Below are 14,655 nucleotides of genomic sequence, written 5' to 3'. Positions count from 1 at the left end.
ACCTTCTTACTTACTTTCTTTTTAGATTTTCAAGTAAAATATTTAAAGTAGAAAGGCTGCCGTAAAAAGATCAAATAATAATTAACAAAGTGATTTACGGCGAGTTGATGGGGGATTAGAAAATGATTGTAATTTTTTTTTTACCATAATCAAGCTCTAATATAAACTCTGGGGTTATTTTAGCATGTGGAAGATAACACCATCATAAACCTCATCACAATAATGATAAAGTTTCCATTGACAGTTTGGACCACTGCGATTCCCAGTGTCTATTCATTTAAACGACTCCACTGACGGCTATACTTAGGCTGAAAGAGCAGGACCGACCATCATGAGGAAAATATGCATTCATAACTTTTCATCGCACTAACACATTACAGACACACCAATATGAGCCATCACTAATCGTAACTTCATCACAATTCATTGGTGTTACAAATAAGCACCTACGGGTTCTCAAAGTACTGGATAACTTGTGCACACTTTTAAAAATGGAAGGAAATCTAGTTTAAGCAGAACCATTTTCCTCAAAAAATGGCTAAAACAATTAATCAGTTACAAAATACAGTAAATAAAACATGTTTCCTGACAGCTTACAGATCACCGTTTCCCTAAATGTCAGCAATCAAATAAGCGAGTCCTCATTTATTTCAGTAAGACTTTCAGCAAACAAGCAAATCCCGCTTCGTGTAAATGTTGCATTATCATTACTTATAATCCAATGATGAAAATTAGCACTGCTGTAAGCCTTCCAGACTTCCAGTCAAATCCTGTCTGAGAGGTTATACTGAGCAGTGTCTGTCAATATTTTTGTAATCTTATGGATATATTTCTCAAACAGGCCTTCCTGGATTGCGCTTCATACGCCTGCAGCGATACGCCCACACCAGCACAGACCTGCGCATCTTGATCTGCAGTTCTGCTTCCTGTCACCCTGCCCCTCTATACTCAAGAAAAACATGGATCCGATGTCGGGCAACATTTTTGGCTTTCGCCTTGTACAGCAGGTCTTCTGTAAAACCAACAAAGGATTAGCAGAAGACTGGAGCGTCACCTTCCGTCACGTGTGTGCGTGTTCATGCCAAAATGTGCGACATGGGCGAAGAGACTCACAGCACAACTATGCACCAGCTGTTAGGAAATCCTGACACTCCTCCCCAGCCACACCCCAAACACAAAGCATGTCTGTGTGAGAGAGAGCAGGGGGAGGTGTGGGAAAAGAGTAACAAATTCAAATAAAAATGATAGAAAAAATGAAACAAAAAATATATTTTAAAAAATCCTTCTACAGCAGAAAATTCTAAACGTTTGCTCTGTGTCCATCTGGCTGAAATTTAAAAAAAAAAAAGTGGATATAATTAAAAAAAAAGAATAAAAAGTGGGAAGACTGTGACTCTGCACATCTATAAGGTGACAACAAAACAGGAAAATGTGCTTAGTCATGTCCTCTTTACACGACAGAAGATGTCGAAAGGTGGATGTGACGAGACAGTTGCTCCACTGACGGCTATATTTAGGCTGAGAGAGCAGAACAGGCCATCATGAGGAATATATGCATTCAGTTTTAATGCTGTAGGACAGCATGCAACAGCCCCTCTGTAGTCATCAACAATATCCTAACTTGGGTTGCGGCGAACGCACGATATTGCCTGTATGTCACTCAGCTTCACAGAAATTTTTGTTGCTGTTAAATTTTGTCTGTAAGCAAGTGATTACCTAACTGTTAGCCAGGATAGTCCTGGATAATCCGCCTTTTTGACTCTCAGAGTGACCATAATTTACAAATGATACTAGTACCTGACCTGAATATAGCAATTTAGCCCATAAAGTCAATGTAAGTAAGATCAGTTTTCTGATAAACTTCTACACAAGCGGAAGTGTTTTTGCAAATCACAAGAGTCTAAATATCTAAAAGCAGGAAAAGTATCCATGTTCACTGCAGGTTTCAGAAACTCAGCTTTGATCAGGTCTAATTCATTTGCGTGTCTGTATCGAGTCAACATTGCTCTCTAATTTCTTAAAAATAGAGAGCCAATCCACTGGACAGTGCTGCTCTCTACTCCAACTATATTTTAAAAGAATAACAATAACAAGGCCGACGCATTCATTTTTATCATTAGGGGTGGTAGGGTAAATATTTCCTTCACGACTGCAATAAATATGCAGATTCAAACGCACCCAGATTGAGATAAACGCTCGCACTTTTTGCACAACACCTCATGTTTCTTTTCACAACTAAATAAAACCTTATAGACACCTGAATCAGGGCAGCGCAGCCGAGGCCTTTCTGTTCCTTCGCATTGTTTTCGTTCTGGGCTGCAGAGCACAGCCCCGCCCTCTGGCACTTCAAAAGAACAGGGAATCCCTACCCATCCCATGTCATATGAGCACACACAGATGAAGAGAGGGAGGAGGAGGAGAAGAAAGCCACTGGGACACGGAGGGAAACAGTTACACTGCAAATGCAGCAACTTCCTATGTCTGTGTTTTGAAAGGCAGAATGCAGTCGGGCTGCATTAAACCAGGTCACTGGAACATTGGACTAAGAAGAGAAGATGTTTGGCTGAAATTTTCCACAACGTTCATACTCATGGTCCCACCCAGGAATTACCCAACACAGCCAAATTCGTCTGACTCAAACCCAACCACAAATCATGAGCATGGTTCCAACCTCCATAAAAAAAGCCAAATATAACCAGAGTACTGCACAGTATATAAAAATCATACCATTAGTCATGCAAACGAATTCCCTCTCATTACAGTCTGACATGTAAGCAACTCCACAGCCGTCTCATAACAACCTGTTTCACAAGCTTCCAGTTGATAGTAGCGTAGGTTGCTTTACAAAACAAAAGCATAGACTCGAAAAAGAGATCATATACGTGTCATATCAGCTTCTCGTCTCTGGCTCTGCATTTACAATCTTTCTCTTCACATACAAAGTCCTGAATTGCCAGGTTCCATCGCTTCTTGAAGACCAAGCACCGTGTTTTACAAAGAGTGAAGGTTGACTTGTGGTTTCTTTCCGCTGTCCGACGTCTCTTCCTTGGATCCAGCTCACAGTTTGGATTCAGGACACAGACACGCTCTCTCTGCTTTTAAGAATAAGCTTAAAACTGGTGAGCGTGGAACCGTGTTTTAGTTGCAGGCTCAGTTTGCTGGATGGCACACTCAACATTTGTCCTGCACGCCCCTCTTTTTCACTCCCAGTCATGTACACGCCACCATTTCACATCAATAACTTGTGCCTGTTCTCGCCAGTTCTTGTAGTTGTTCACCGTCTCTCTTTGCTCCTCTTCTCTGGCTTCAATTGGTCATGACTCTGATAATTTAACAGCTTCACACAAAGACTTAAATGATCTTTGATCATGTGGTTTACCTTCACTAGGGTGTGCATCATAAAATACCCTCTTTTGCCATGAAACTGGCTGCACAGATGTATTTGCTTCTACATAGAGCTGGGCGATATGAGATTTTTTCATATCACGATATGTTTTTTTCATTTCAGGCGATAACGATATCTATCACGATATAAGCCAAATAACTATATTTGTAAGATTTAAATGTGCCGTTGCTCACAAGTAAAATGTGAAATAATCAGCAGCTTGTTTTTAAATATTTATTTCCCATAATAAGTTCAACAGGGTAGATGTACTTAAGGAACATGAGACTTTTTCAGATAAATAAAGGCAAATATTGCAAACTACACAAAAGGCAGCCGCTAAAGCGTTTAAGTTTCAAAATAGAACAAATGAAACAGACTAAATTGTCAATTCCACTTAGAAACAAAATATTAATTCTAAAAATAAATCTTAGTTTGTTTTACAGAAGAACAGACAAAACTGACTAACTTTTGTCAATATCAAATAAACTGAGAACTAAAAGGAAATTCTCAATCTCTCCTTGTTGTATAGCTTAGCTTTTCAAACAGTTTTAACAGTTACTTTAGTCTGACAAAAGCCGAATGACGAATTAGCGCTTCCAGTCAGAGACTGAGGCTACGTCCACACGTACACGGGTATTTTTGAAAACTGAGATTTTCTGTTTTCGTTTTAAAAAATAATCCCGTCCACACATAAAGGCAGAAATGAAGGAAAACGCTGCTATGAACATGCCAAAGCAGCAGGTGGCGCTAGATTCCTAACCGTGCAGAAATGTTGGCCAATCAGAAGTCTAGAAGCCTCGGTGGGAAAAAGTAAACAAAGCTGGGGCATAGAAGCAGAACCGAGTCGTATGTGTGGACGGACAGTAACTGTGTGTATATGTAAGCATTTAAACACTGCAGAGAGTAGAATTAACAGTAACAGTATTGTAGAAATTCATTTCACCGAAACAATAACGTGGCGCACAGTGTGATGCATGCACCAGTTTATTGTATTTCCAGACTTGCTTTCAGCACAATTTACAGTGCACGCTACTCTGTTTTTTGTCAGACTTGAAATAGCCGAAATACCTTCACACTACGGAACTTCTTTGGCTCTTCCGTTCGACAATCTCTCCGGCATTGGAACCATCATCTGTTTTCTCTTCGGTCACGCTCATTTCCTCCATTACGCGCTGGCTCCATTACCCGCTGGCTGCTTCCCAAACAAACACACGTGCGGCTTGGCACTTGTGCTGTGCGTAGCAAGTCACGCGACGTGACGCTGCGGCTGTGATTGGTTCAGCTCTGCGCTACTGAATTTGGATCGGCTGACCTTTTTTTTTTTTTTTTTTTTTTTTTTTTTTTTTAAGAGGACAAGAGCGGCGAGGTCTATCGCGATAGCTTAATTTCTCTATCGAGTAAAAGTTATATCGCGATACATATCGTTATCGTTCTATCGCCCAGCTCTACTTCTACAGCTACATCAGTTTATGACTTTCGCCTGAAAAAAGAAAAGTAATAATTTTCTCTAAGTGCACATCTCTTTTCAGCTCAGTCATTTTCTGAAGCCTCTGTTCCCCGTCCACGACTCCACATTACTGCTGGTATGTGGATTGAAACACCAGAAGATGACACAAATTATCTACTTGATGTTCTCATGGAAAATGGACACATGAGCTTTTATTCAGCACTCAGTAACAACCCCACCTGCTGGATTTCATTTGTGTGTTTTGATTCCTACAGGCTTCACCTTTGCCCCGCTGCTACTGATGTAATAAATCAATCAAATCAGGAGTGCAAAACTCAACTCTTCGCTGTCAAACACTCAGACTGCTCTTTACACTTAGTTACACACAGTTGGCTTTCCTACTCTTTGCTATGTGTGCTGTCAAACACAGGGGGATATTTTTAATATGGTTAAACACAGAAACGTCACTTGCTATTATCCCTGCTGTTTTTCCATCACATAAACAGTGACTCCACCAACTATTATTTCTAGACTTATTTTCCTGGTTCATGGTTTATACTGTAAAATATCAGGAAACAAATACCAGGGTGAAATAGTGGGATTAAGTCATAAATATCAAGTTAAGAGTGTAAAACTGCCACACATGAAATTATGGAATCATCAACTGTTTTGCATGTTGGCTTGAAAAAAAAAGGGTTTTTTTGGTTATCTTAAATACTTAATCAATTATGGCAGTCAGCCAATCAGAGGAAAGCATGATTCAATTTAAAACACATAATGCACATTATCAGCTTGGTAAGCAAAGGTCCGAGTCGGACACTCAAAGATCAGCTCTGTCTTTATCTCCACAGGAATATCTTGCCTTTTAACATTCAGTAATCACATTCAAAGCTTTAGAGGCTGCAGACTGTGAAAAGCAGAGCAAAGATAAGCAGCAGAAGAACAAAACATCTGATTTTCCAGCTTATGTGGATGAAGAGATTACAGGACAATGGAGTACTAAGAATGCACAAAAAACGGTATGTGGTGTCTTTCAAAAGCACACATGATAGTATTGTTGCATCAGTCTAGTACTGTCGTATCACTTTCTGCCATTGTTTACATTCACAGTGGATGATAAGGAAGGAGGACAAAAAAAATCCCCAAAAATCTAATCAGACAATTTAATCAACGTCACCCAGCTGGACATTGACATCTTAAAGAAACTAAAAAAAAAAGGTAAAGTGGCCTGAGTTAAAACTAGTTAGAACTCAGAGCCAGTCGCAAAACAACAGCCTCAAATGAAATAGGTTTATATCCTGTTATTTGATCAATTTACAAACTCTGATGTAAGTTTAATAACTTAGTTTGTTATGAGAGTATTTTGCATTGAATCAAAGTTTATTCTATGCGCTGGGAGTTATTTAATATTGCACAACAGAATATAAAAGGGTGAGTATTTGTTTAAAATAGCTGGTAATGCTTATAACACATGTAAACTGTACACATCCTCATAGGAGTCGAGTGCAGTTGTCAGAGGAAGTTGAAAGAGTAGGTTCACTGTACTGGAAGTACATAATCATAAACCCTGATTTTTATTTATCTTGAATTTTCTTCTTAACTTTTGCTTCTTAAAATCCAGTCTCACTCAGAGTCTTGACTGAGTTAAATTCTGCTGTAAACTCCAAAAGCCCTGATACAACAGATACATCTTTTTGTGTCCAACAATGCTGAGAGAACAAGGTGAACGGTGTTGGTTTGTCTTCAGAAAGATAAAACTGTAGCATTATCCTCCGGCATTCTTGGCCTGCTAACTATGAGCTGGTGCCCACACTGCCTATCAAGCCTCATTCCAGGCATATTTCCTAGGAGGGTGAGAAATAGTAGACAAGTAGCTCCAACAAAATCTATACTTCACAGATGATCACAGCTATTTCACTGACTATTAAATTAATTCACTACTGAGGTTCAGGTTTGCTGCTTTTATAAAAACAACGATTAACCAAGAACACTCAGACTTCTTAAATGTGAAGATTTGATACATTTTTCCAATATCCATGTTTTGTTGTGTTGGTTAGACAAAATAAGCAATGTGAATATATCAACTTCAGCTTTGAGAAGGTCATTCGATGTACTAACTAAATAATCTCTAGTTGCAGCCCTACTTAAATAACCAAGAGTTCACGTTATCTTTGCTCCCGTGTGCTTTCAAAGCATGCGAGGCAGAGCCTTCAGTTACCAGTTATCAGTTCCTCTTTGGAACCAACTCCCAGTTTGGATTTGAGAGACAGACACCCTTTAGATTTTTTAAGAATAGGTTTGAAACTTTTTGATGAAGTTTATAGTTGAGGCTGAACCAAGTCACCCTGAATTATCACTTATTTATGCTACGATAAGCTTGGGCTGATGCAGGACTTTCTTCCTGTCTGACAGAAATACTTGAACAAATTAACAATTGATCAACTCAAAAAGAAACAACCCATGTTTCTAGTTTCTTACATGCCCAGATTTTGGTCTGCTGCTTAAATAATGCAGCCTGAAGATTTAATGTTGTCCTTTGAGAAAAGAACAACCTAAGAAAACTGTTTCACTTTTTTCCTCTATGTCGTCTCAGGACTCACAGTGAGCTCCTAATCATTTAGTTTGGAGGTTAATGTGACATAGGTGACGTAGATAAACTGTCTTGTATGACAGGCAGTGACAGACCGTGTCTGTTTCAGAGGTCAAAGTTCACAGCTGATTATGTCCCACTGATGCCGATTATCACTGGGACGTGTAAATACTTTAACATCCTTTCACTGGTTTCACATTTTCTTCTTAAACACAAAGTTACTTAAAGGTTCCACAGTGTCACACAGAGAAAACATGCGGTTTCCACACAGCTGCTCTAATCCACTGATCTTTCTGCGTGCAGGTAAGCTTTTATTTTTCACCTATTGTTATTGCCGGGCATCATTTTTGTGTGACAATGGCTGTGTTGATGGATTGCTCTGTGACGGGAGGGGGGCCGTGTTTGGGTCTGCCTGGCATCCTGCCATCGACTCAGCCTCTTACAGTTCCTACTCTGGCATCATCATCGATAATAGTAAATGTGACAGAAAAACAGAAGCCTCTTCACTACAGTGTCAGCGGGTTTCAAATCACAGAAGCCTTGGAAAGGATGGCTGATGAATTGTGCAGTTTGCAAGTGTGGAAAAACACAGGTATACAGTGTGACCGTTTGTTACTGTTAACAATAAGTGACAGCTATCTGTTAATCTCTTATTATAAACAAAACAGGGTTGAAGAATTGGATAAATGCTTTAGTATTTATTGGACAATTCCTTTGTGTTATTTTTGTACCTGCTTCGTACTTTAACACACAAAGAAGGATACGCCTCATTTCTTTTTGTTGTATTAAAGGAGAAAGGAAGGCTGAACACAGACAAGAGTGGAGCTTATCTTCATGTAGAACTATTAATAGTGAACGTAATATTGTAACTACTGCTACTACTTTCTGAGCTAACAAGCGATCCTTGAGCCCATGCTAGGTAAGTCAGCCACGGTCTGCTAGCATAAACTTTGGACACAAGATGGCCAGAGCTTTTGTATCTGAAAAATGAAGCTAATGTAAAAAGTCCCTTAATATGAATTCTCATGGCCAGCAGGCGTTGACTCCTCTGGTTGCACAAGTCTAATTGTACAGAGGTCTATGGGAAGGCATGAATTTGGCTCAGTTGATCGATGACCTCAGTAATCACATTTCTAATAAGTTTATGGTTTCATTTAATGGTCAGCATGACACTTTTTTCTTAATCATTTCCCCCAGTCAAAACGGGGGAAAGTCAAAAAGAAGGATTGATTAGTCACTACAGGATGAGCATGCAGTGCAGAGATCTATCAAGTCCTCATCAGGATTCAAAGACACACACCAAGGTGCTCAATATGCTAATCAGGCCATTGATTTTTTTTCTTAGAAAAATCAGTCGCTTTTCTGTCATTGTTTTCCCAACATCTCACCAACGAGTAGTTACAAAAAGCTTTCCTCCTCCTTGAGCCTAGTCCTACCACAGAGTATTTCCTGTTAAAGAGAAGTTCTTCCTCTCCATCATCGCCAAATTCTTGCTCACAGGGTCTCATCAGATTGTTGCCCATCTAATATTTTGGTTTTATCAGGATTTTATTCTGGCTCTATATAATAAAAACAGAATTGAACTGAAGTACATTATGACATTTTTAACCCAAAAGAACACTAGACGTCAGAAAGAACATTGACAAACTAGACAATCAACGAAAACAAAAATGATATTCTCTCAACATTATGACCACATAAAACGATGCTTTCATGTGACCTTCTGCAGTAAAGGAAATTACAGACTGTGATATTACGTTTTTTTTATGGATTTCGTTAAGCTTGATAATGAGAAACGAAAGAAAAAGCATCATGGGAGAACACTGTGCTCTTAAGGATTATCTGCCACCTCGGGCCAAACGAACAAATTTGCAGAGTTCACATAGTTTCTCAGTTCTCATTGGAACCTGTGTGCACATGCCCAACACTAATCTCCATTCCTGGTATAATGGGAAATAGTAATGTCACATTTTATAAGCAAAGATCAAGTAAATGGAGAGAATGACAGCTGTGTTAAAGATGTGCAGTCAGTCTGCCTCCTGCTTTTATACACTAATTTCGTAACAGACAAATACACCAAACATCTCAGGAATGAAGAGAGAAATTGAAAAATAGAACAGGTTTGATGACTCTCCTAAAAAGCTTCAGGGGCACACTGGGTTGTGAAGTCACACGTAGGAGATTAATTGACTGACATCTCCAACTTCTTTGGCCATTTAAAAACACTGAAATGAGCCTAATGCTGACTAAATCCTAGGACTGATGATGTGGACCGTCACCAAAAGGGCAGAATGTGACCTTTCCAGGGGCTATTTATGAGGCCAACATTAACAAGCAACAAAATTTGTTTTGCCCAGTCAGGGTTTCAAATGTCAGACATGCTGCAGTCTGGATGCCATTTTGATCATTCCATGGACAATCTGAGAAATACCTCCTGGAAGGTGATGCAACAAACAGCAAAAACAGACAATGTGTGCACAACCTGCCCTATATGTAGGTGATGTGCAGGACACAGGAGACAGCAAAAAAGTGATGCCTTCATGAAGACCTAGCAGAGATTCAGCCAATAAAATCTATGCTATTTGCAACTTTTATGCATTTTATTATTGATGCTCAGGAATTTAAGGGAAATTAAATTAAACTTTATGGCTTAAACTTCTGGTCAACCAATCTGCAATAAACTGCAGCAGTCTTTCCTATGAGAAAAACAAATGCCAATACCGTTGTATCATCTTGCACGCAAGACTTCAGAAAATATCCCAAACATGGAAATTACAGGGCGTTTGTCTGATCCTTTAATTTGACTGGACACACAAGCATGTGAGCTGGGATGTCTGTCAAGTATTTTGAGTAAAGAAGCAAAAAGAACACAAAACAAAACAAAAAATCAGTGGGCAGAGCTGCAGGGAAATTAGTCATCCATGTCAGCCATCTTGGCAGACATCCTATATTTGATGTTGACTGTGAGAACTCCTGAGAGAATAGGAAAGCAAATAAACCATAACAAGACTGTGATAATATACGGGCTACAACAACACTGCGGTACATACCCATGGTGGCAGCTCTGTGGTTGGCACACTTTGCTTCACCGCTTTCTCCTCCTGCTGCAGGAACGCTAAGGCACGGTTTATCCTGTAGTCCCCGTTGCCATAGTTCTTCCTCCAGTAGAAAAGCATTGCAAGTCCAATCAGAACCCAGCTAAAGCTGAATTCAAAATATCCCAAGACGTAGATAGGAAATATTAGGGCAAAAGTCTTGGCAAAGTTAATCCACATTTGAGTGACATCTGTCAGGGATGATTGCTGCTCTTCGGCCAGCTCTTCTGGGGACAGAGGGGGGCCCATTGTACTTGTGGGGGTGTTAGGTGCTGCAATGGGCCCATTGGCTTTGGCACCCTCTCCCGCTGGACCGTCCATCTTGTTACTCATTTTCCCCTCTGGAAAAACAGTAAATTACAAGAAAATGTTAGTGCTTATTCACACGCTACAGAGGCAGAAGCAGACAAAGCTCCAACTGTTTTTTTTACTACAATACTACAAAGAAAAGGCCTTGTGGCTGCAAGATTTCCATCTCCATAAACCAAATTATAAGAGATGAATGGAGACACAGTTATGCCCAAAGGAATAAAACAACTTTAAGCTTGACAGTGTTACATGAAACTGAGAAATGATTCCCTCAAATGAACACCAAGATTGCTATGTAGTCATCTCTTTTAATTAAGAATTGACTTTAGTATTTAGAACTGGATGAGAAATGATGGTGAAAGAAAAGAATCCAGTAATAACAACCACGATTTCTATGTTCAAAAGTAAACACTAGAAGGTTTTCGGACCAAGTATAAAAAGAGTAACATTTATTTTGATGTAAAGCGCTGGTATATATATAAAAATGCCCGATTTAGTAGTAATAGGCCTTCTCCAGAGGATCCATGTTGTCTTAATTCCCCTTCAACAAGCAGGCTGTAGTAGCCTGGATGCAAATGACAGAAAAATACATTAAAGCTGCAAACTAATCCCCGTTAAACAAATCTGTACAAGACAAGAAAATCTTCTTCTTGGCCTGCAGTGTAAATCAATACAGACTACAGGCTAAGCTGTCGTTTATCTTTTTCTCTTGCACAAAACTCCCTTACAAAAATGCCATTTTTTTGTCTCTGAGGAACAGGGGGAGAGTACGCTTTAGATAGAAACGAATTCATTACCTGTGGCAAAACAATTAGAGTCACTCTTTAATTCGGCATATATTCATTGCATCCCCTCGCATTTCTACGAGAGTACTTCAACTTTGAAAAGTGCCTCACCCGTCCTCGCTTCAGCCTTGCGCTGCCAAAACACAGTGCAGTGGCTAGCACCGACAAGTGTGAAGGCGTCATTAAAGTACACTCTTTACTGCTAAATGTGTTATTTTATGTGGCTATATGCGAGCCGAATAAAAGAGCATCAATGATTAAATCAGAGTGTAGTTACACGATTCATAAAAACGCACATAACTTGACTGTTAAAAAGTGCAAGTCTTAAATCCTCATTTCTTAGATGGAGTCTGACGCCCCAGAGTGACACGTATTAGGGCTAGGACTTCACCTACCAGTAATACGTGCATCAAACACCAACGAAAAACAACTTCTTTTTCTTCCCTTACCGCCAAGGAAGCGTCACACTCACCGGTATCCACCTGCGACATTCGCTGCTCCTTGAAAAATGAACTAATAATCACTTTGTCAGCTTCGTCCACTGCATGCCGAGCAGCTCAACTCTTTCTAACCCTGCTCCCCGTCAGCACATCCTACTGTGAGGGCGAGCAGTCCGCCTCAGCAAGCCTGCAGGAAACTGTCATCGCGGGAAAGAGGTCAGCCTCCTTCAGGGAGGGAGCTTCAAACTGCACAGCACAGCAGCAGACACGGGTGCCACCCGGTGGCGGAAAATCCACCACAGACATCGAAGGAAAACTAGTTTTAAATGATAAGATTCAAGTTTAGAAAATAAAATTTAAACAGATTTAGTTTAGCATGTTGAACTGACCATTTTAATTAAATAATTTCCCCCAGGGATCAATAAAGTATTCTGATTCTGATTCATTTTACTTTCTCTATTTTTATAAATACAGTGCTCACAGATAAAGTGATGCGATTTTTTTGTCAGTTCAACGCTGGTTTATCATTGTATATATAGAGAAAAGTGATTGTATAAAATAGTGACTATTAAAGTGTCACATGCCTAATCTAGATTTAAAGCCCTCCTTGGCATTTCCTCCCCGGTCTAAGTCCAACTCATCTATTAAACCATCAGGTATAACGTTACGTGGCTGCAAGGAGGAGAAAACTGAAAAGGCAACTAAAAGGTGCCGACAACGCCACCTGGGGGTGGGATTCACCCCAGGAAATATTAACTAGTGCAAAAGTTTTTGCGAAGGCACACAGGTTTGTTATTGACAAAGACAGAGGCGCGGCAATCACTCATTAAACAAAAATAACTGAAAATTAAGTAGCAGACTACAAGACATTTAATTAAAACACCAGATATTGCTTAAAAACAACAAAATTAATTGATTAATGCAGTTAAAGACAGGCAACTCGGAGAGGCCAGGGAGGAGTGCCCAAGGGGTGCTACCAGATACCCGAGATTCGCACTGCAGTTCTCGCTGCAACTTAAATGGGGTTTTATGCTCATATTCCGGTGTTTACCCTCAAATGCATAAGAGGAAACCTCACCAAAAGTGCTTAATCTCCCCCAACATACTGCAGACAAACCCCTTCTTGAGTTTCCTAGACTTAGTACCAGTCAGCTCAGCTATTAAGCAATGCAAAGGAGCAGCCAACTAGGCAAATCTTTCAACAAAACAGCAATAGTAGCTTGCAGAGCCAAAGAAGGAACTCAAATCCACTTAGAAACGGTTTCTATTTTATTAGTGTCTGTAGGCACACACAAATAGCTTGAAAAAAAGGAACACTGTTCCAACTTTACTTTGAGACCTTCTTACTGAAGATGGCCCAGAACAACTCACATGCTCCTCCACTGTAGAAAGAACACAATGACATCTTCCAAGTAGAGCAGTAATGACTGCTGGTCCCCAAATATGCTGTCCCTTAATTTCTGAAATGTACTCGGGGCATTACACAACTTAAAAGGGCATTATAGACTATGTGCGCGTTAGCATATGCTACTTCCGGTGTGGAAACTCCTGTGGGGAGCTTTGTTTCCGGTGTCCTATTTGTTTACGGTCCAAAACAAGTTAAGCAAATGAATGAATCGAGCGGCGATTTACATTTCTATAGATGTCTTGGGCATTTACCCAATATATCTGTAAATGATTTTCATCGACTTGTCGATATTTTTCCCCTGCGCCTCAGAGCAAAAGAGAAAAGGGATTCAAATTTTATATTTCTCAGTATCTGTAAACAGCGGCCCCTCGTTTATCGCGGGTGTTATGTTCTAAAAATAACCAGCGATAGGTGAAATCAAGGAGCCAATTTTATTTTTTGACTGTGCAAAACGTTTCGTGGACATCGTGGACATACAGTACTGCACTTCAGAGTCACACTGCTAGCCATGCAGCGATTCTGTACTGTACAGGAGAGACATCAAGGAGGAGCAACGATCAGGACGCAGGACACAATGTGATGTAAAAAAAAAAAAGGCATGCAAACTTGCACTAAAAAAATCTGCGAAACAGTGAGGTGAAAGGTGAACCGCGAGGGACCACTGTAGTTTTGAAGGTAAGTCACAACATACCCTTCATAAATGCTAATGTATAGAAACCCTTACCAGCAATCATTAACTTTTTGTGTGGCTTTTTTCACGGTTTGTTAACATGCTGTGTAGGTGTGTACCTGACTAGCTGATATCGACATAAAGGGGAAACATCTGGTTTGACTATTCTTCACCTGTAGTTTGAATGCTGAACATTTGCCTGTTTAAATCATAAGACCAGTCACTATACAGAGATGTGCTTCTGAATGTGGATGATGTGTCTTCTGCTGCAGTAATGCAGTTCTGCTTGTGTTGAGTGATGTAAACAACTGATCGATCTAAACTGTTTAAACGTCAAAATTGATCATTAGATTTTTTTATGACACAACAGTGGTGAGTGTTCCCACCTTCTGCTCTTTGTAACTTAACGCGATCTTTCCGTTTTCGAGTTTTGGACATGATTTTGGAGTATATCTTCGCAGTAGCGATTGACCGCAAGGTAAAGCTACCGGAAATGTACAACCCTACATCCGGTCTCAAACCAGGA

The 14,655-nt window shown here is 39.9% G+C and overlaps 1 protein-coding gene across 3 annotated transcripts in view; it reads right to left on the bottom strand.

Annotated features, from left to right (window-relative positions):
• esyt2a (extended synaptotagmin-like protein 2a) overlaps window positions 1–12,242 on the bottom strand; it is a 53,895-nt gene extending 41,653 nt beyond the window's left edge. For all 3 annotated transcript variants that reach the window (XM_086271157.1, XM_086271158.1, XM_086271160.1), the window contains exons 1-2: window positions 12,084–12,242; window positions 10,473–10,858 (exon numbers count right to left, since the gene is read on the bottom strand). In XM_086271157.1, coding sequence (XP_086127283.1) covers window positions 10,473–10,858; window positions 12,084–12,102 — 405 coding nt within the window. In that variant the 5' untranslated portion in view covers window positions 12,103–12,242. The remainder of the gene's footprint in view (window positions 1–10,472; window positions 10,859–12,083) is intronic.
• Window positions 12,243–14,655: the final 2,413 nt, after the last annotated feature.

The sequence above is a fragment of the Aulonocara sp. 'chitande type north' Nkhata Bay genome, linkage group LG18 (genome assembly GCF_057382095.1).
Source record: "Aulonocara sp. 'chitande type north' Nkhata Bay isolate Kocher_YH1m ecotype deep benthic linkage group LG18, A_spYH_male_GT1.1, whole genome shotgun sequence".
Lineage (NCBI taxonomy): Eukaryota > Metazoa > Chordata > Actinopteri > Cichliformes > Cichlidae > Aulonocara > Aulonocara sp. 'chitande type north' Nkhata Bay.
The sequence above is the reverse complement of the archived record's forward strand: the minus strand, read 5'-3'. Positions and strand labels throughout refer to the sequence as shown.